Source organism: Haliotis cracherodii, unplaced genomic scaffold, assembly GCF_022045235.1.
Source record: "Haliotis cracherodii isolate W230 unplaced genomic scaffold, xgHalCrac1.p SCAF_7, whole genome shotgun sequence".
In the NCBI taxonomy this organism is placed as follows: Eukaryota; Metazoa; Mollusca; class Gastropoda; order Lepetellida; family Haliotidae; genus Haliotis; species Haliotis cracherodii.
Window position 1 is genome coordinate 44,834,037 of NW_027266330.1, and position 23,799 is coordinate 44,857,835.

A 23,799-nucleotide genomic window follows, 5' to 3' on the forward strand; every position below is an offset into this window, starting at 1 on the left:
CTGCAGTACTACAAGTTTACGGAAATTTACTGGGTAAAACAATATTTAAGAGATAGTGAAACTTTAATTCAAAATTAAAACTGTAAACTACTTTATAAGGATAAGAATTTATGGATGAACAACTTTTTTATTACAATTAGGCTCTTAATTGTAATAAAGAAGTTATTCAAGTATAACTTCTTATCTTTACTTAGTACTCCAACTTCTAGATGCCTATCAAAGAAGTTATGTAGACTACTTCAGGAAATAAAGAGTTGTGTACTTACGTTAGCCACACCTAAAATAACATCATTTATGGACAAGACAGTTGATGTGAGACATCACTACCAGTCGCCTCCTCCACACAGCAGCATCTGGGGGGATGCGGGGATGCATACACACAGTAGTCATGTATGTAGTCAGATCTGAAATCGATGGGTATCTATTATTATTATTTTTATGTTTTCCCTTCTAGCCTTGACACTGCAGATGGAAAGGCAGATGAATACTTTTGATATGTGATTCATGGAGAACGATTTCTGTTTCCCGAAGGCGTGAAAGTGTTGGAAACGAGGCAGGCAGGGAAAAAACAGGCGAGCAAGCCTGCACATTTGCTGTTTCATTCCTTCTTGGCCTTCGTTTTCAAAGGGTAGTTTGGACAGTGAATATGCATGAATGTCGCTGAATGTCCTGTGCATGACGATACATGTGAACAGAAAGGGAATTCCCTCCGCAGTAATAAAAGTAGTGCACCTAGGTGGGTGTGGCTTAATATTTTACATTCATTTGGAAACGAATGCAACAACACGTGACCAATTCAGCTAATCCGAATGCAGGAATTTCAATGAACACAATGAAAATTTAATTATAAATGTGTAAAAACAGCATGTGTAAATTCCCAATGAAGCTTTTCAGCATGCATTCAAAGGAACTAATTTCCAAAACACAATCATGAGTTAATTTACATTCTGAGTCAAGCCTACAAATGTAGAACACACTTTGAACAGTGATATACATCTAAAACATTGTTTCATTTTCCTTAAATCTTAAAATGTTCACTAATTTTGAGGAAAAAAACAACAGAGTGATGAATAGATGAGTGAAAAAATATTGTTAAACCAATGAAAAATGTCATAACCCAATTAAAATAAAAACCCTAGAGTAAAAACTTAATTACTCAAAAAGTTATCTTGAGCTCTGCGACTACGTCCAAAAAGTCGCATAGGGTGGTCCAACTGGCAGGTTCACATGATGCTATGTATTGCATGCAACAAATTGTGTACAACTGGTTGAGTGAATGCCATCTGCTACCCTGTGGCTAGGCATCGGACATGTCTAGCTGCAGTAGCCGAGGAGTATGTGGAGTTATTTCCAGGGTCGGCTACATTACGGAGGAGGAGGTCAGTCAATACAGTCAAGTAAGACCCAGACAAGTGGTCTGTTATTTGATGAGGGATGGCCAGACATTCCCCCTGGCAGGATAGTGGACAACCCCCAGGCCTGCTAGGTCAGCCCCCTCTGCATACACCAGCTTGGTCAGGGATTTGTCCAGTCTGACTTTGATGCCTGTATGTGGCAGGAAAATTGGGAAATAAATGCATTTCTTATACCCAAACTTGAAAAGTATACATTCTTGAGAAGACAATAGTGCCATAAGCATTCTCAATAGTTCACAAGTCTTGCATTCAGTAGCTTTAATCTTCATACAGGGGAACATAATGAGCATCTTTCAACACCCAAGTCGAGTAGCTACAATCATTAGTAGAGTGAACCAATTTAATTAACATCAGATCTTTTTGTCTGATACAATATACCTCTCTCTGAGGACATAGCCATGGAAGCTTTTGTCACGTGAACATTGTAATCAGGCAATCAGCTGATTTCTGTATGAACTAAAATGACAATTTATAGTATAGCAGCACTATTGTTGTGTAAATTATATAAATGCCGTCATTTCTGGGTATTGTGGCATCTACACACAAACGGGAGTACCATTGAAGGGGTATATATATATATATATGACAAACTCTGTATGACGTCATCAGTGGAATGTTGCCCCATGTTAGAAATTGAGGAAAATGTATATGTGATAACAATGTGTGGTAAATGCGGCACACATGCAGCAGGTAAACATTTTATCCATATGGTTAATATATTGAAAGCGTTACATCCTTAAGTGTTACATGATCTATTATTATGAGCTGTAGGGCATGTTATAGGGCATTGGAAATGTCTTTGGGATCCAATTTATTATCCCCCACCTTGACGTCAATAAGGGGATATAGGAATGGGTGCCACGCTTCTGTCTTTCCATCCTTCCGTCCATCCGTCTGTCATGTTTTGTTCCTGGAGCAGAACTTAAAAAACATCAGATGTATCTTAACCAAACTTGGCACATAGATCCAGTGATGAACTGGTGCCTTTTTTCTCTTCTTTTTTTACAAAAAAATATTTTTCAATCTTCCATAGCAACAACTTTGACTTAGACTGAAAATGACGGCAGTGCTCGTTTCTGGAGCAGATCTTGAAAACCATACAATATTTCTTCTCTTCACCAAACTTGGCACATTGATAGGTCTAGTGATGAAATGGTGCCTTTTGATCGTTGGGATTTTTTAAGAATGTTTCCTTAGCAAGAAACAGGATTTAGGCTCAAATACGTGTAGCATTTGTTTCCAGAGCATTACTCGGAAACCGTTCACACATTCTACAAAATGTCAAAAACTATTGTCAAAGGACCTTGGACAAGTGTATGGTGAATTATTGTGAAAAGAACTAATTTACAAGTGGCACCCGGACCAGCCTACTTCCTTGCAGTGGGTCCAGTGAACATAGTTCACAGGAGCTAATGCCTTGCACATATTAGACATGTCATATTGGCAGGGGATATGAGTATTTCATGTTTGTTGGTTTTCCATTAGCCCTAAAGTTGTGAAAAAAATCTTATGTTGTATGTAGAAGTCATTATAAGTATAAAATAATGTTCAATGAATAAAAGTGATAAAAGGAGAATCTTTTGAAATATTGTAAACAAACTGTTTTGCTTAATGTGTTATCATTTAAGAAATTGTACAATAGCTATGTAAAAGTTTATGTAAGACAACTGCAACAAGATGTGTCCAGTTGAAGCACTGAACAGGTGGGTGAAGCATCCTGCCAGGCCTGGCTAGGTGAAATGTGACTGCCTGTTTAACATAATACAGTGCATAATTCAATATTGTTGGTGTAAATCTAGTGTTGATCTTGCACACCACTGTACATAGTGGGAGTTGACATGGTACATGCATGCCATAATTCACTAGATTAGCATGTCAAAGTGGCATGTATTAAAATATTCACCACATTCTGCACTTGTTATGATGTTCAGAGGCTCCTGAGTGAATCCACTTTTAAAACAGAATCCGTATTGATCTTTGATGTATGCAATTTCTTTATTGCCTGGTTGTCACAGTAATGGAAATCCATGAAGAATATTGATTCAAGGGACACTTTTTTATCCCCCATGCAAGATTTGCTCTCATTTGCTGCAGTTACACATTTCCCACGACTTCACGGTCAACCTTCCCTGTTAGATTCCCCATTTCTTCCCCCTCCTCGAAACAATCAATTTACTAGCATTTATTTACAAGACACCTAAAAATAGCGTGGTGGTGGTGGTGGCTGGAGCATGTTCGAATGGGAGTTGTTACAGACGATGTGGTTACCATAACTGGAATATCTCAGTGACCAGGAATCGTGGGTAGAATGGGTGAGGATTTCTGGGAAGCTATCCGGGGTTTCTTGAAGGACTGGACGGTAAGGAATGGAGGACCAGACATTATGATCTCTGTCTAGGAATCTCCCACTTGAAGTAGACTGTAATGAGACTAGCATGACTGGTGTCCAGTGCTACTACTTGATCTGTAATAATTAGAACGCTTGTAGCAGATCATCACCACCAACTGGGTTTTGTTTCCACACAATCCAGCACCATTCACACAATTTTTCTCAATTATCTAAGCCTCGTCTCCAGACTTGAATTTCTAATGGGGATGGCGTCTTCCTGATGCCACCTCACCTCCACCTTCTGCTGTGGATGTATTATTCAATAAGATAAGTCAGTATTGGGTACTAACAGCTCACTTTGTAATTGATTTGTCACTGTATTATGTGATTGTGCTCCTTGGTATAGGAGGGCCTGGGAACTTGTTTCTATGTAATGGAACACATGACAATATTCATTCATGTATTGTTAGCCCTGCATGGTTGACAGTTGGCAGTCCCCTGTGTGTTGCCACTGTTGCTGCTGCTGCTGCTGCTGCTGCTGCTGCTGTAGGTCTACTACAGATGGCATAGATAAATGATACAAACAGAATTAGTCCAAGACTCTGTAGTTTGTGTCACCTGAGTATTCTCTGTCTGGTTGAAGTGTTCACTGGCTGCAGTGCAGTCACTTGCACCAAAGCAAATAATTAAAATACACATTAATCCCTTTGCTCTAGAACCACCTGTTTGATGGTTTTAGTACAATAAAAACAATACATGCAGGAAGTAATAACAACGAATGAATCAAACTGTAAATGTTAACAAGGAGACTGCAAATAGATTAGCACCTAAAGTGACATCACATTCTGATATTACAGATAGGAAGTATCTAAAGGAAACAGTCAACTAATTGTGCCAAGTGGAAGTGACACTTGCTGTTGATATTACTACAATAGACACCTGTTCTGGCTGCAGTGTCCTGGACAGAGCAGGAAGTGATGTTCACGGATTGTCCTCAACATTATTACCTGGAGAGAAACCAATGAGATTGTTTGGAGTGGGATGAGCTTTTCCTCATTACCAGAGAGATACTTTGTCTTCAAACAGTTGAAACTGTATTGGATTTATGCTATTTGTGATTTGAATTATGATGCAAGTAATCTTACAATATTATATTTATCTTCGCATACCCTACTTTTCAACACTTTATTATTGTTTGCGAATATTTAAAAATATGTGTATGTTATTAGACAATGAGCATTGTTAACATTGACAGCAATCTACCAATCAGATTTCTAGGTCTTCGACAGTGTGTGTTTAGATTTTTATAAGACATGAAATAGCAACTTTGTAAATGCTTTTAAAGTTTACTGGCAAAAAATATATTATTAACATTTGAAAATGATATTTTATGAAACACGTCAATTTCACTGCTTTATTTCTGTCTGTTGTGGGTACCATATCAGAGGAAATTTTGCTGAATTTTCAATTATTTAGTAGTGACAATTCATCATATGTTCATAAACAATGAATATTGTTCCAGGTTAACTCTTTTGTTTACTTAAAAACAATTAAGTCTTTTATTTCCAGCAGTAGGTGGCATGCAGCCAGAAAATGTTGATGAATAGCTTACTTGACGCTTCTAAACTCTAAATTCAACATGCTGTTTGGCCACCAGCAATAGTTCAAATTTTGCAATATCTCACTTTGTGGCCGTTCTGGCCGAGGGTTCGTGCAAGAACTCAGTCCCCCGATACGGTGATGCTGCAGCAACTCTCACTCCCCCGACATGGTGGTGCTGCAGCAACTCTCACTCCCCCGACATGAGGGTGCTGCAGCAACTCTCACTCCCCCGACATGGTGGTGCTGCAGCAACTCTCACTCCCCCGACATGGTGATGCTGCAGCAACTCTCACTCCCCCGACATGGTGGTGCTGCAGCAACTCTCACTCCCCCGACATGGTGATGCTGCAGCAACTCTCACTCCCCCGACACGGTCGACATGGTGATGCTGCAGCAACTCTCACTCCCCCGACACGGTGGACATGGTGATGCAACAGCAACTCTCACTCCCCTGACATGGTCGACATGGTGATGCTGCAGAGACTCTCAGTCCCCCGACACGGTCGAAATGGTGATGCTGCAGAGACTCTCAGTGCCCCGACATGGTGGTGCTGCAGCAACTCTCACTCCCCTGACATGGTCGACATGGTGATGCTGCAGAGACTCTCAGTCCCCCGACACTGTCGAAATGGTGATGCTGCAGAGACTCTCAGTCCCCCGACATGGTCGACATGGTGGTGCTGCAGAGACTCTCACTTCCCCGACATGGTGGTGCTGCAGCAACTCTCACTCCCCTGACATGGTCGACATGGTGATGCTGCAGCAACTCTCACTCCCCCGACACGGTCGACATGGTGGTGCTGCAGCAACTCTCACTCTGCCGACACGGTTGACATGGTTATGCTGCAGCAACTCTCACTTCCCCGACATGGTGGTGCTACAGCAACTCTCAGTCCCCCGACATGGTGGTGCTGCAGCAACTCTCACTCCCCCGACATGGTGGACATGGTGATGCAACAGCAACTCTCACTTCCCCGACATGGTGGTGCTGCAGCAACTCTCAGTCCCCTGACACGGTCGACATGGTGATGCTGCAGCAACTCTCACTCCCCCGACATGGTGGTGCTGCAGCAACTCTCACTTCCCCGACATGGTGGTGCTGCAGCAACTCTCACTCCCCCGACATGGTCAACATGGTGATGCTGCAGCAACTCTCACTCCCCCGACACGGTCGACATGGTGGTGCTGTAGCAACTCTCAGTCCCCTGACATTGTGATGCTACAGCAACTCTCACTCCCCTGACACGGTCGACATGGTTATGCTGCAGCAACTCTCACTCTGCCGACACGGTCGACATGGTGGTGCTGCAGCAACTCTGTCCCCTGACATGGTCTACATGGTAATGCTGCAGCAACTCTCGGTCCCCCGACATGGTCAACATGGTGATGCTGCAGCAACTCTCTCTCCCCCGACATGGTGGTGCTGCAGCAACTCTCAGTCCCCTGACATGGTCAACATGGTGATGCTGTAGCAACTCTCACTCCCCCGACGTGGTGATGCTGCATCAACTCTCGATCCCCTGAAATGGTGGTGCTGCAGCAACTCTCAGTCCCCGGACATGGTCAACATGGTAATGCTGTAGCAACTCTCACTCCCCCGACGTGGTGATGCTGCATCAACTCTCGATCCCCTGAAATGGTGGTGCTGCAGCAACTCTCAGTCCCCGGACATGGTGATGCTGCAGCAACTCTCAGCCCCCCGACGTGGTGATGCTGCAGCAACTCTCAGCCCCCCGACATGGTGATGCTGCAGCATCTCTCAGTCCCCCGACATGGTGGTGCTGTAGCAACTCCCCTGACATGGTGGTGCTGCAGCAACTTTCAGTCCCCCAACATGGTGGTGCTGCAGCAACTTTCAGTCCCCCGACATGGTGGTGCTGCAGCAACTCTCAGTCCCCCAACATGGTGGTGCTGTAGCAACTCCCCTGACATGGTGGTGCTGCAGCAACTTTCAGTCCCCCGACATGGTGGTGCTGCAGCAACTCTCAGTCCCCCGACATGGTGGTGCTGCAGCAACTCCCCCGACATGGTGGTGCTGTAGCAACTCCTCTGACATGATGGTTCTGCAGCAACTCCCTCGACATGGCGGTACTGCAGCAACTCTCAGTCCCCCGACATGGCGGTGCTGCAGCAACTCCCCTGACATGGCGGTGCTGCAGCAACTCCCCTGACATGGTGGTTCTGCAGCAACTCCCCCAACAAGGCAGTGCTGCAGCAACTCCCCTGACATGGTGGTGCTGCAGCAACTCCCCTGACATGGCGGTGCTGCAGCAACTCCCCTGACATGGCGGTGCTGCAGCAACTCCCCTGACATGGTGGTGCTGCAGCAACTCCCCTGCCATGATGGTGCTGCAGCAACTCCCCTGACATGGCGGTGCTGTAGCAACTCTCAGTCCCCTGACATGACGGTGCTACAGCAACTCCCCCGACATGGTGGTGCTGCAGCAACTCCCCTGACATGGCGGTGCTGCAGCAACTCCCCTGACATGGCGGTGCTGCAGCAACTCCCCTGACATGGTGGTGCTGCAGCAACTCCCCTGACATGGTGGTTCTGCAGCAACTCCCCTGACATGGCGGTGCTGCAGCAACTCCCCTGACATGGCGGTGCTGCAGCAACTCCCCTGACATGGTGGTTCTGCAGCAACTCCCCCAACAAGGCAGTGCTGCAGCAACTCCCCTGACATGGTGGTGCTGCAGCAACTCCCCTGACATGGCGGTGCTGCAGCAACTCCCCTGACATGGCGGTGCTGCAGCAACTCCCCTGACATGGTGGTGCTGCAGCAACTCCCCTGACATGACGGTGCTGCAGCAACTCCCCCGACATGGTGGTGCTGCAGCAACTCCCCTGACATGGCGGTGCTGCAGCAACTCCCCTGACATGGCGGTGCTTTAGCAACTCCCCTGCCATGATGGTGCTGCAGCAACTCCCCTGACATGGCGGTGCTGTAGCAACTCTCAGTCACCCGACATGGTGGTGCTGCAGCAACTCCCCTGACAAGATGGTACTGCAGCAACTCCCCTGACATGGTGGTTCTGCAGCAACTCCCCCAACAAGGCAGTGCTGCAGCAACTCCCCCAACATAGTGGTGCTGCAGCAACTCCCCTGACATGGCGGTGCTGTAGCAACTCTCAGTCCCTCGACATGGTGGTGCTGCAGCAACTCCCCTGACATGACGGTGCTGCAGCAACTCCCCCAGCATGGTGATGCTGTAGCAACTCCCCCGATATGTTGGTGCTGCAGCAACTCCCCTGACATGACGGTGCTGCAGCAACTCCCCCAGCATGGTGATGCTGTAGCAACTCTCCCGACATGGTGGTGCTGCAGCAACCTCTCCCAGAGTACCAGAGTATGAGCAGCGGCGCACCAGTATGATTATTGATTGATGTAAAGTTCGGAGAGGTATAACTCTCTAGGCTCATCTGGCAGGGAAACCTGGAATTCTGTACACTTGGTGCACATCAATTAGTACTTTACATGCTTGCTGGGTGAACCACAATACTTCCGACAGTAAACCATACAACCTTATCAGCAGAATCAATATGAAGATCACGTAATGATAGCATTCGGCTTATCAGAATATTTTCCAAAGTTCCACCTTTTGATGTTTGGCATTTGATTGTGAGAATTGTGGTAAAATAATCCACAAATTGTTTATGTATGGTTTATTATCTGAGTTTACTTTGGTCATAAGTTGGAATGATTGTGTGAGAGTTGGGCATGCTATCACTGTGCAGCAGATGATGAGGAAGTGAATGTGTTGTATTCCTGAAGGTGGTCGAGGCCATCAAGAAGAGTTAGGAGATGAAACACTTGGATTATTCACCGGAGATGTTGGCAGTATGTCTTATTTATAACTGGTTAATAAAACAGTAATAATTCTTAAATTTTGTTATTTTGGGTATAATGATTTGTGTGAGTTTGGGATTTTGTAAAGAATGTATTTGAAATATTTGGTGAATTTGACAGAAATAATGATGTTTGAATGTAAGATGTTGGTGCCAGTCTCTGGAGGGACGGACTAAGCAGGAAATAGACATACCATCTTGTCAAAAGATTTGCAAACTGTCAAAATGATGTCGAAATGTGGAAGATTAAATAGTCAAAATCTAAATTACAAATAAATCCTGCCTTTTCTAAATATGGCGTCCAAGTAACTGTGTTGTGTTAGTGGTGGAGACAAACGCCTTGTCTGTAACAACCACTTTAGCGTTTCACACAGGACGTGTGTGGATTGAATGCAGGAATGTTTCACAATTCATTCTTCCACTTTTGAAGAGCTCCTCTGAATACTGTCTGTGATAATGGCCATATGTAGTATTTGTTGTTGACAAGCGGAAACGTTTGCATGATTTGAAAGAGACACTAGAAAGTATTCCTGACAAGCGTTATTTGTGCTGTGGAACACTTGGACCGTGATAAACACATGTATCATGCTGTGTTTACTCATGCGCACTTTAGCATTTTATCACCAACATTTTAGAAATATGTCGCTGTTTGATTAAAGGTACTGTGAAACCTTGTTGACTCAAATTTAACTCCATTACCTGGACGTATCTCATTTAATACTGATTACCTTTTTGACATTGTGGTCTTATACCAGCACTATGTGGTCTTGTAGGAGCATTACATGGTCTTCATACCTCCTTGTCAGAATGTTAACAAATCTGATTGGTCCACATGATGTTGATACAATACTATGTAGCACGCCTGGGAGGGAAATAGATTTCTGAGCATAATAAATCTCTTTTACCCCGCTTTGTTAAAGCAAAAGGCTGCATCCTTTTTCCCAGTCAATGAAAGTCACGTAACACAGCACAAGTTTACCTCAGCTCAATCAAACAGCGGATTTCTATCAAGTTTCAGTTTGTTATATTTCTTTCACAATGGCAGATTGAAACATGTCATTAAGATAAATTTGTTGTAGCAGTATCACTCGGGATGCATTGGGTTTTATGCTTCTCTTGTCTCTCACCCCTGGCTCGTGGTATAAAACCTAACCCCTCAGGCTTCTGGTACGAATAAAAACCTTATAGTCTTATACCAGCACAATATGGTCCTATACCAGCAGGATTTGGTCTTATACCAGCACAATATGGTCCTATACCAGCAGGATTTGGTCTTATACCAGCACAATATGGTCCTATACCAGCAGGATTTGGTCTTATACCAGCACAATATGGTCCTATACCAGCAGGATTTGGTCCTATACCAGCACAATATGGTCCTATACCACCAGGATATGGTCTTTTATCATTTAATGGGTAGGTTTCTCGGCAGGATAAAGCCAATGGATAAAAACGATATCCATTGGGGTCATATGCGGATAGAGATGCAAATATCAAAGGTCAAGTAGGGACTACTTTCAGTGTTTATAAACAAACATGGCGTCGCATTCGGTGATCGAGTCAGAATTAACTATCGTGAATCTGGATAAACTACAGGGATAATTGCTACAATTATCACAAGGACAGTCTAATATACTGAAAATCAGTGGCGAACTGCGACGTAACTAAGGCATTTTATAAGTTTTGGCAACTTTGGAGATATAAATTTCGAAACAATTTTGCGAGGGCACTTATAGGCCTAGCCAAGCGGGATCAGTAGCCATGAAAGGCTTGAAACCTTTTCCACAAATAAAAATAGTTGGATTTAAGCGAAATATGTATGAATTGTTACCTTGTATCGTTTTGGCGCTGTGGGTACATCTGACTCCACTTCTTAACATTATGACAGAACAGGCCGACTGTCAACAATGTCTGAACGTGGCCGTGACGTCTCATAAGACTAGGGTTAGAATAGCTTTCCTTTGACAAAGGGCAGTAACAGACCGATGGATTGCCACCAAGTCTCGCTAAATACAATGTTTATTCCTAATGCAGGATATTTACCATCCCCAAACACACTCGTGTGATAACCTTTATATGCCAGCAGGATATGGTCTTGTACCAGCAGGGTATGATCTTATACTGGCAGGATATGGTCATATACCAGCAGGATATGGTCATATCGGCACTATATGGTCATATACCAGCAGGATATGGTCATATACCAGCAGGATATGGTCCTGTACCAGCAGGATATGGTCATATCGGCACTATATGGTCATATACCAGCAGGATATGGTCATATACCAGCAGGATATGGTCATATACCAGCAGGATATGGTCATATCGGCATTATATGGTCATATACCGGCAGGATATGGTCATATATCGGCACTATATGGTCCTATACCAGTAGGATATGGTCATATACCAGCAGGATATGGTCATATCGGCAATATATGGTCATATACCAGCAGGATATGGTCATATCGGCACTATATGGTCATATACCAGCAGGATATGGTCTCATACCAGCACAATATGGGCTTATTCTGGCAGGATATCAGCACTATTTGGTCTTATATCAGCACTATTTGGTCTTATATCAGCACTATTGGTCTTATTCCAGCACTATATAATCTTATACCAGCACTATGTGGTCCTATACCGGCACTATATGGTTTTATTCCTGTACCATAGTGGCACACTTTGGTCTTATATCAGCAGTAGATGGTCTTCTCTTTGGCACTATGCTCTGATTTCAGCACTGTATGCTCTCATATCGGTATTATGGTCTTATATCAGTAGTATAGGGTCTTATATGAGCACTGCATGGACTTATATTTAGGCACTATATGGCCTTGTATTGTCAATATATGGTCTTTTAGCAGCAATGTATGGTCTTTTATTGTCTTATTGCAGCATAACATGATCTTATTATAGCACTGTATGGCCTTATTTCAGCAGTTTGTCTTATACAGCAACAATATATGGTCCTCTATAGTTATTTTATGGCCTTATGTTGGCACTTTTGTCTTATATCAGCATATGATGATCTTATAACAGCACTATATGGCCTCACATCAGCCTTATTGCCATATAAACGAGGGGTGTTCATTAAAGATTTCCCCTGACCCACTTCCTATGGACCTAGTGGAATGAAACTTGGCATAGGTATTAGTCTTTCTCCACATAGGAACCACCAAGAGTTACACACTTCTCCCATCATTTTATGCAACTATGGAGACCTCGCTTGTAAAGACTTCAGAAATCAGTGTTTCGTCATCTGTGAAACGTTTTCCCTTCAAAAATGACTTCATGGTTGGAAAGAGGTGGAAGTCAGATGGTGGAAGGTCAGGAGAGTAAGGAGGGTGTGGAAGGATTTCATAGCCACAGGACTGCGCTTCTGTCTGGGCAACATGAGAGTTGTGTACTGGAGCATTGTCTTGCAGGAGACGGACACCCTTTGTCAGCATGCCACGCCCCTTAAGCTTGATAGCGTACCGCAATTTCCACAGCAGTGAAGTATAATAAGCTCCTGGAATTGTGGTACCCTTTGCCAAGAAATCCATCATCACTTCTCCGTGCTGGTCCCAAAACACTGTGAGTGGTGACTCCACATGCATCCATTAAATCGACTGAACTTTAGTCTCAGGATCATAGTGATGGACCCATGTTTCATTATGTGTGATAAGTCTGTCAAAAAAGTTTGCCTGTTTTTTTTGGCACATGTCCAAAAGATCCTTTGAGCAATTGACTCGTTCCTGCTTTTGGGAATCCATCATGCAGACATCTTATGCTTGTTCAAATTGTCATGGATGATTTTTTCCACAGACCCTACACTGATCTTGACATCTTGTGCTAACTGGCAAAGTCGAAAGTTTCTTTTGGTGTGCAACCTTTCAAATATAAAAACCTAATCACTGCTCGGTATTCTACTGGCTCCATTGTCACACCCTACTCGATCATAACACCTGTAAAAGTGGTAAGATTAATAGTTCGGTGCTGCAAATTCAGACATAGCCCATAGATACATGTATCATAACACATGTGAAATTTCAACCAAATATGATAACCCTAAGTGGTTTAGTGGAAATCTTTAATGAACACCCCTCGTAGGAACTATATGGTCTTATAGCAGCATACAATATGGTCTTATATGGCCATGTATCAGCACTATATGGCCTTATATTGATATTATTAGCTTATGTCAACTTAATTATCGCCCGCCCAACAAAGTTGGCAGGGGATATAGAGACGGGCTCCATCCGTCCGTCCGTCCGTCTGTCACGTTTCGTTTCCAGAGCATAACTCAGAAACCGTTCAATACTTTTTCATGAAACTTTGCAGGTGTGTCAAGTACAGTGATCCCTCGCTATTGTGCTCTTTGATAAAGCGCTACCTAGGTTACTACGTGCGGTCACACATGGCTCCCAAAATTTATGTACACTTTTTATACTGAGAGTTTTACACAGACATGATTGTATTGTTGTTCGTTGTTCATTTGCACATAATGCTTCTCATTGCATAAGCAACTGTTTATCGCTGAATGGAGTTCTAATAATCTGTTTGTAAACATCCGTGGCAAGTCCCGGAAATACGATTGTTCTGCTAGTTAACTTTTCATACTATACATCCTTTGATCTTAGAAGCGCATGCATGCAATGAAAGAGAACCACAAGCGAAGTTCATATTCTTAATTAGTGGGCAATCCAATTTGAGGCGACACTGTCAACTCACATGTAGTTGCTGTCACAACACCACGGTCATTCCTTTTGATTCGGATCAAGTAACCATATCAAACCAATTAATATGGCTTGAATGTGTATCTATATTTGTATGAATGCGCACATGTAATAAATTCTAGTGCTGGTCAAAACTCTCGTTTTCCGTATTTTAAGCAATATGACCAATCAATGCCACTGAAACACTCTGTACTTGCGTAATGAATTGTGATTGGCTCTTCACTCATAGCGTCTGTTACTACCATTATCGATCGATATTTTCATGTGAGTAGAGTACTTTCACATTGAATGTGACAGTTAAGGCTTGTAAATAATAACAAACGGCGAAAACATAATGGATATATTTTTTACACTATGAACCGTAAACAACTTGTATCATTGCAATAAGCGAGACAAGGCGAAGATCGTGAGATTGGCCGAGCGCGCTCCCCCGCCTCCGCCTCGGTTAAACGGCTCATCGTCTATACCGCCCAGCAATTATTTGGACCCCATTGGTAGCGTTGTAGCGAGGGACCACTGTACATGCTGAACTGGTGCCTTTTGCTATTTAGAAATTTTAGAAATTTGTCTTTTTTACGTTTCCATGGCAACAAGATGGACTTAGGTTCTGTGAGGGTAGGGTTCATTTCCGGAGCATAACTCATAAACCTTTCAATATGTTTTCATGAAACTTTGCAGGTTTGTTAGGAACATGCTGAACTGGTGCCTTTTGCTATTAAGAAATTTTAGAAATTTTTATTTTTTACGTTTGCATGGCAACAAGATGTATGGGGTTTCACTGAAGTGGTAAATGTCTGAGACCTGCATCACTTCGGACTTTCCTCCCACATTAAGCTGACACGCTGTGATATGACTGGAATACTGTTAAAAGCGGCGTAAAAACTCACTCACTCACTTGTATGTTCTTGTATTCACACTATATGGTCTTTTATAGGCACTATTGATTTGCATCAGCATAATGGTGTCTTATATAGGCCCTCTAAGGTCTTATAGGCACTAGTGTCTAGTATCAGCATGATAAAATGTTATATGGACACTAAATGGTCATTACTCTATGGGACCGCCTCCGTGGTCTAGTGGTAGAGCGCCCGCCCGAGAGCAGAAGGTCAGGGGTTTGATCCCCGGCCACGTCATACAGAAAGACGTTAAAAGCTGGTACTTGTTGTTACCCTAGCTGGTGCTCAGCACTAAGGGGCTAAAACAAGGACTGGTCGGCTCAGAGTCAGTATGCTGTGTCTGAGTGGGGTATTCATGTGAAACTGCAGCATGGTATCTCAGTGGGCTAGCACTATAAATCGGCATTGGTCCTAACGTGTACTGGCACCATTGTCATGTATCAGCTTAATGTGGTCTTATTTAGGCACTATATGGCCTTGTATCAGTACCATTGTCATGTATCAGCTTGGTATGGTCTTATTTAGGCACTATATGGCCTTGTATCAGTACCATTGTCATGTATCAGCTCAATATGGTCTTATTTAGGCACTATATGGCCTTGTATCAGTACCATTGTCATGTATCAGCTTGATATGGTCTTATATAGGTACTATATGGCCTTGTATCAGTACCATTGTCATGTATCAGCTTGGTATGGTCTTATTTAGGTACTATATGGCCTTGTATCAGTACCATTGTCATGTATCAGCTTGATATGGTCTTATTTAGGCACTATATGGCCTTGTATCAGTACCATTGTCATGTATCAGCTTGGTATGGTCTTATTTAGGTACTATATGGCCTTGTATCAGTACCATTGTCATGTATCAGCTCAATATGGTCTTATTTAGGTACTATATGGCCTTGTATCAGTACCATTGTCATGTATCAGCTCAATATGGTCTTATTTAGGTACTATATGGCCTTGTATCAGTACCATTGTCATGTATCAGCTTGATATGGTCTTATTTAGGTACTATATGGCCTTGTATCAGTACCATTGTCATGTATCAGCTCAATATGGTCTTATTTAGGTACTATATGGCCTTGTATCAGTACCATTGTCATGTATCAGCTTGATATGGTCTTATTTAGGTACTATGTGGCCTTGTATCAGCTTGATATGGTCTTATTGAGGCACTATATGGCCTTGTATCAGTACCATTGTCATGTATCAGCTCAATATGGTCTTATTTAGGTACTATATGGCCTTGTATCAGTACCATTGTCATGTATCAGCTTGATATGGTCTTATTTAGGTACTATATGGCCTTGTATCAGCTTGATATGGTCTTATTGAGGCACTATATGGCCTTGTATCAGTACCATTGTCATGTATCAGCTTGATATGGTCTTATATAGGCAATGTATGTTCTTATATTGGCACTTATGTTGTTAAACAGCACATGTTATGTTCCGATATTATAAAATTGGCAGCAAGATACCCTTATCTTTTAGTGAGATAAATCTCCTATCGATGGCAAGTGATGATAATCTCATATCACCACTTGTCTAAGTTAGAACCAATGGGCATAAACACAGTTTGGGGGTTTTGTTTCCATATTTCATCTGATAATTCAAGAGACCCCAGCCCATAACCCCAGCCCAAGACCCCAACCCAAGACCCCAGACCCCACCCCAACCCAACCCAGGTTTTACAGTATGCCTACTGAAGCAGCATTGTCAGATCATGGCTAAAAGAAAACACTTGACATTCAGTTAAAAATATTTGGCACTTGATAATTGGCAATTGCCTGACATGCTTGTTTTAGCTCAGAGGTTTTCTGTCAACTTTGTTCGGTTTATTTTCTGTCTATGTTGATGACACACATTGCATGTTCACAAGCACATATCAGCTGTTTAGAAATAGCACTAACAACTGTCGACCATTAGTAGATATTTTTTGTATCATTCCTGCAAATTAGGAATATGCTGTCATCAGTTTAGTGATGTCATGTTACTTTAAAGTTTATTTTTCCATTTTTCAGTGGCATCTAAAGAAACTATTCTCTATTATCTTGTTTGTGAATGTAAAATGTAAAATTGTTTTGGTCCGAAACATGTTTATATAGGAGTACTTGCTTGCAGAAGTAAAGCTATGCACAAACAGTTTAAAATGTATCGTGAATAGGATGTTTAATGTTTGTCAAATAACACCTCTAATGAAAATATATCCACACAATGACATAGGGAAACAGTGTATTTATCCAATCCATTACATAGCCTCTGTTGGGCCTGTATGAATGACTTGCAGCTATCAGCTGTGACAGTCCTTGCGTTATATCCAGCAAGTAAATCTGCAAGGCTACTTTTCAACTTTGGACTCACATACGGCAAGCAACAGTGCACACATGAAGTAAATGTATAATGTTGACAAGGCATTTCTCCGATAGGTAGGAATTCATCAGCTGTTGTGATACAGTATGATTCATTGCTGGCTAATTGTCCTGGCTCTATACTTTGTAATTATTATAAACATGTCAGGGTTGTTTGCCTTTACTTTGAAATATGAAAATTTACATCTGTTTTTTTACATGTTAAAGAGTGGCTGGCTATTTATTCAGTTTAGCTGATTTATTTTTAAATTTGGAAGTAACTCCCAGGAGTGATAAAGTATAATGGTCACAGCAGATCTGAATGCTCAGGGCGTATTGAGTTACCTCCCTTGGTCCATGAAGCACTTGGCCGCAACTACTACATACATTTGTATATGAAATCTGCTGGACTGACTTGTGTCTCAATTTGCAATCTGATCAAAACTCCACTGAACCATGTTGGTTTGCATACAAGTTTTCATGCTGGTTGATTATTGATGTCCAAGCCGTATTAGGAAAGTTTATTGAAACTTAAATGTTGGAATTAATCTGGTTGTAATGTTTATATTAACAATTATCCTACTTTTTTGGAAGACTTGTGCATAGGTTATGAACCACTGAATTGAGCAGAGAGTGATTGAGGGTAGCAAGATATTGCCTCCCTCCAATGCTCTGCCCAGTGGAACCAACAAGCTTGGGTTGAGGGTAGCAAGAAATTGGCTCCCACCAACGCTCTCTGCCCAGTGGAACCAACAAGCTTGGGTTGAGGGTAGCAAGATATTGCTTCCTGCCAACGCTCTCTGCCCAGTGGAACCAACAAGCTTGGGTTGAGGGTAGCAAGATATTGCCTCCCACCAACGCTCTCTGCCCAGTGGAACCAACAAGCTTGGGTTGAGGGTAGCAAGATATTGCCTCCCACCAACGCTCTCTGCCCAGTGGAACCAACAAGCTTGGGTTGAGGGTAGCAAGATATTGCCTCCCTCCAACACTCTCTGCCCAGTGGAACCAACAAGCTTGGGTTGAGGGTAGCAAGATATTACCTCCCACCAACGCTCTCTGCCCAGTGGAACCAACAAGCTTGGGTTGAGGGTAGCAAGATATTGCCTCCCACCAACGCTCTCTGCCCAGTGGAACCAACAAGCTTGGGTTGAGGGTAGCAAGATATTGCCTCCCACCAACGCTCTCTGCCCAGTGGAACCAACAAGCTCGGCTGAGCCCATGACCAGGAAATACTCCAGCTTGAGTAAATTACCCTCTCAGGAGTCAAGTTGTATAGGCCATGACAAATGATAGCCTTGTGGCGCTAGTTAAGAAACATTAGAAGCAAACATCCTATACGATGGCATTTGTTTATTGGGGTTTTACATTGACTGTTCATTAACACTAAGACATTGTATGAATGCAGTATTCTCCCTAGGATGTGATTTTTAAATGGTGGAGAAACATTTAAGTTTTACCATTGTCCTTGGGGGTTGTGTGTCTCAGCAGTCCACTCTGTCAGTCAGTTCGGTGGACACCAGCAGTGACACTGCTGCTTGGCAAGTAACTGAGTGTCTCAATCTGAAGAATTAGAGGACATGTGGAACCATCTGTCTTGTGTATTTGGAGGTAAGAATTATGACATCATTAAGCCATCTACAGATATAGGTCATTGATAACTGGGAGCGTACACATCTGATCATTGAAATCAGTCGTGTGGTCGTGTGGTTCTTATCTTATGTATAGGTCATAGTTAACTGGTGGTGTACAGATCTGTATCTTATGTATAGGTCATAGTTAACTGGTGGTGTACAGATCTGTATCTTATGTACCAGTCATAGTTAACTGGTGGTGTACAGATCTGTATCTTATGTATAGGTCATAGTTAACTGGTGGTGTACAGATCTGTATCTTATGTATAGGTCATAGTTAACTGGTGGTGTACAGATCTGTATCTTATGTATAGGTCATAGTTAACTGGTGGTGTACAGATCTGTATCTTATGTACCGGTCATAGTTAACTGGTGGTGTACAGATCTGTATCTTATGTATAGGTCATAGTTAACTGGTGGTGTACAGATCTGTATCTTATGTACCGGTCATAGTTAACTGGTGGTGTACAGATCTGTATCTTATGTATAGGTCATAGTTAACTGGTGGTGTACAGATGTCTGCATTTGTTTTCTCACCCATCACTCTGATACAGTTGAACCATGTTATTCTTCATTAGTTGTGTTAAGTAATTAGCAGCTTTGTCACATAGGACAGCTTAAGCTTTAAGTTCTTTTGAAAACTGAAAACACATTTTTTAGAGCCCACATAAAAAAATTATCCACATTTGCAGGCAAATTTTCCATTGCAGGAGAAAGTTGTTCACTAGGATGAGTTGAAGTGACAGTGTGTGTGCACGGTTGCAGGTTGCAGATTGAAATCAGTCGTGTGGTTCTAGTATGGCTCATTTATATGTTCTATTTATATATATGGAATTTTTAGAACAAGGGCTTGCTGTCAGAACATTGTCATGAAGCCAGAAGTCAAGCTGACTGATGTTGCAACATAATGTGGCCATTATGTAATTAACAATATTCTACACAGCATAGTTGGGCCTCCTGACTGACCTGACTGGCCACAACAATGTTGATGTCGATGTTGAGAGTCCTCTCTGTTGTCAGCAGCTAATTTACTCTTTACGTCCACAGCCATCGGCACAATTAAGCAGGCTAGGGGTGGGGTAGACTTGCAGAAGTCTATGAGGCAATAATTATTAGTTTAAATAATAATTTCTAGATTATATAAATAATAACAATAAGTTGTCCCTATAATAGACGGGCATACTGTCCGCTTATCTAGACTTGCCCATTATGAGGATAGAATTACTATACACCCATGGACTTACCATTAAGTACATCCTTGGGGAGGGGGGCAGATGAATTTATTTGACACTTCAAGAGATTTGAGTGGTGATGCTCTTTGAATGATCGATATACTGAACTACTTTGGTTTTAGATTAAAACAATTATGAATTTATTAGGATCGTAAAATTATTGGTCAAAACTTAATGTTTAAGTGTTGATGTATCTAATCTAGACATAGTAGCTAATGACAGTATTTTCATATGAGAAAAATTTGGCACCCCGAGTTCAGTTAAGTTCCTCAGTTTCACTTTATCTTTGGCTTATGTGTGATTGACATCTGCATTGATGGGAGGAGCAAAGGGAAGAGAAGGTTGCCTGATTGGTGAGATGGTTAACTACTGCATGTAATGGGAGGCTGACTGTGACAAGGAGGGTTCTGTCTGGTGGAACATTGGGAGGGCTAACTGTACACAAGTAGATGGAGCAAACATATTCCTACTGCCTTGGCCACTGGGAGGTGAGCAGTTTACCATTAGATAACAATCTTGGCGAAGCAGATTTTCTTATCATAAATTACCTTTAAAGTTGCTTTCATTGATGCATTGTTCTAACAAATATGAAAGTTTACAAAGACATCGTTTCAGCAATAGTGAGGAATGTGAGTGAGTTGCAAATGCTGATCAAAGTAGGGTTAGTCGGCAGTATCAGTTTGTCATGACTTCTGGAATGTCAGTTCCTACATCTGGAATGGAAACTGATGTAATGAGTTGACCAAGGAACTAAGGCTGTCTTTCACACATTAATGATAGTACATCATGATTGATTGTCTTCCTGTGTACCCTAGCAGACGATGAAGCAGTCCGACCCAGGAGATTCTTACATCAATAATCATTATAGGCATATGTTTCATCAGAATTGACTTCAAGGTATAAACATTTTCACTGGCCACAATGTCACAAGTCATACTGGTTATAACAAGTGACACCTATTCCCAGCCCCCAGCTGATTTTGGTTAAAAGGAAAATCGTATGATAAAATGAGCTCATTGATGTAGTGGACAAACCTCACCTTTGAACAGAGTCGTTTCAATAAACTGCTCTTTCATCAATTTCCCTGCTTTGTGTGAACCCATACATACAGATTGCTTTTCAGTATTGTGTACAGGAAACCTGATACTTCCGCTTGGTCACATGCATCGTGAAAACAATCATATATACCTTTTATGCTTATTCAAAATTTGTTCTATTGTTTTTCAGCTCCTGGCAGAGATTTCAGAACTTGAGGAAAGTTTTGAGGCTGTAGAGGGCACTGAGACGGAACAGCATCGAAGTGCGTCTGTTAGTCCGGTCAAAGTTGCTGAACACCCAGGGGGGACAACTCCACGACGGTTACATAGGAAGAAGTCAGGACGTCGTAGTTTGAGCCTTCCAAGTGGAACTTTGTCCTATGGGGATGTCAAAATCACCTATGTTGATGGACACTTTGTGGCAGAGCCACCTAGTTCTGAATCAGAGACTAACCCTCAACCGTATACTGGAAGTCAGAGTGACACTGTCAACAGTGGAGGTGTACCAGCTACAAGCTCCGAATCAGTCACTGATGTGAACAGCAACGACGACACTCTATCCATTCTGTCGGACCTGTCCATAAGGGATGAACTGTTGTCATTGTTAAACCAGCATTTAGTGGATAGTGATGTGTTTTACAACCATCCGCTGGACTGGAACTGTAACCATGCGGGGAGTGACTCCTCCTCGCACTCCAGTCAGAGCAGTCTGGCTATGATGCCAGCATCATCAACATTGCCACGGAGGACCGGTCGGGACAATGACGGAAATCGCCCAGTTTCTGTAGATGACATACAGTTACTTCGAAATGTATATCTTCAAGAACAGTGTGAAAGTCAAGGTGACAATGAAGGTCAAAGCCACACAAGGAACTACAGTTTTCGAGAAGCTGTAAATCAGGACTTGTTGTCTGATCCCAGGAATGGTCGTAGGAGACTGTCTGTACAAGACGATAAAAGTGAGAGATCTAGATCAAAAAGTCCAAATTTCTTCCAAAGAATGTTGTCTAAACGAAAATCATTCTCAGAAAAAGTGGCAAAACTACCTCAAGATGAGGGAACATCCAGAAAAGACACTTCGATAGTTAGACGTATGTCATTAAAAAGTTTGTTCAAACGGAAAAATCGGAAAGGTTCAGATGAACCAGACAGTCCACCAATTGCAGCTTTCCTTAAAGATGAGGACATCGGTGCTATCAGTTCATTGCCAAACTCTCCATTTGTGTCAAAGCGTGTTCAGAGAGTACAAACAGACCCACACATACAGATTCGAAGACCAGTTCAGAGATGTCCTGATGAGTCTCAGTCTAGCATGAAATCACCATCCCTCAGCCAATCAATCACCAGGAGTGGCTCCAGGCCTGGCCTCACTCGACCAGACGTACCACCCAGGCGAAGACAGAGCTCATCTAGCTCTATAAAGCAAGGTTCATTAACAGATCGGAGTTCTGGGGAGTACAGTATATGTGAGTTTGACATAGGAGCAGATGACAGACTTACACCGCGATCTTCGTCACCGTCCATAGTTGACAATGAGCGAGACGCCACACTTCTTGCATCTCCACATTCTGGGGACTTTGTCCAATCTGTTGCAGTGCATCCAAATAGGTTGAATCCTCGGCTTGATCAGATGTCACCACAGGAATTTGAAAAACTGTCAGGAAAACTTGTACGAGGGGAGATAACTTCAAGTAACAGCAACGACAGCGGAATACAACATGATGCTGTCATATTGTCCAGCTGTGAATCTCTCAAGGTAAAATATCATTCCTTTGAGTTTCATAAGAAGTCTTGTGCATCAGCATGTTTGATACTACAGGCCTTTTCAAGTACTAACACAGAGGTCAGTTTGAGGGAGGAGGTAGAGGACATGTGTTCCCACTGATTCAGGTTCAAGTGCACCCTCTTCACCATCATAGCAGTGTTTACATACACCTCAACATCAACACTGAAATAGGTTTTGAGTAATGTAGGACTTGGATAATGCAACCAGTGTTACAATTCAAAATTTGGCAGCATTTATGTAGTGGGTATTTTTTCAAGTGCAGTTGAACAAACAATAGTTTCTATTGTGATTAGTTAAACTAAGGATCATTATCCTCATGACTAAAAATAGGTTGATTGTTAGTTGAGTGTGGCAGGCTGGTGAGATGCTATTTCCCTGATTGAGACTGTAGCAGTTGTGTGGAGGGACCAGGAAGTGGGTGTCGGTGTGTAGCAGCTACACAGTACATCTGTGCCTGACTGGGGCCTGTCACCTCCCTGGAGGCCACCAACAAGTATGTAGGATTGGCAGCTGTCAACTGTAACACACCACACAATCTAGGGATAACCCCCAGCAAAACTCACATCAGTCAAAGCAAATATGAAAACAAGGCAGGAAGGATAGGTAGCTCTGAGGATATTGATTCAAATGTATTAGCTGGAAAAAGTAAGCAATGTTATATTAATTAGTAGCATTTAACTTTGTATATAGCCTTTGAAACATGCATTGGCTACAAGTCTCTGTGAATGATGCCGCTGGCCTGACTTAGTGTTCACTGCACACAGGCTGAGTCGAGAGTCCTTGCTTGGCTCTTCAAGTCAATCTATCCTCATGGGATCCTGCCGACAGTCATAGACTTACTACATGTCGCCTATTGCTTATACCACGAGTGCATGAGTACAGCACATGAATGTTGCATTGTAACCTCGTTGTGTGATGGCATGAATTGGAACGTTGCTGCTCATTA

At 42.5% G+C, this 23,799-nt stretch overlaps 1 protein-coding gene across 4 annotated transcripts in view; it reads left to right on the forward strand.

The window, feature by feature from the left end:
• Window positions 1-23,799, forward strand: part of LOC139447115 (uncharacterized) — a 156,115-nt gene that overhangs the window by 95,727 nt on the left and 36,589 nt on the right. For all 4 annotated transcript variants that reach the window (XM_071228282.1, XM_071228283.1, XM_071228286.1 and 1 more), the window contains exon 3: window positions 21,258-22,823. In XM_071228282.1, coding sequence (XP_071084383.1) covers window positions 21,258-22,823 — 1,566 coding nt within the window. The remainder of the gene's footprint in view (window positions 1-21,257; window positions 22,824-23,799) is intronic.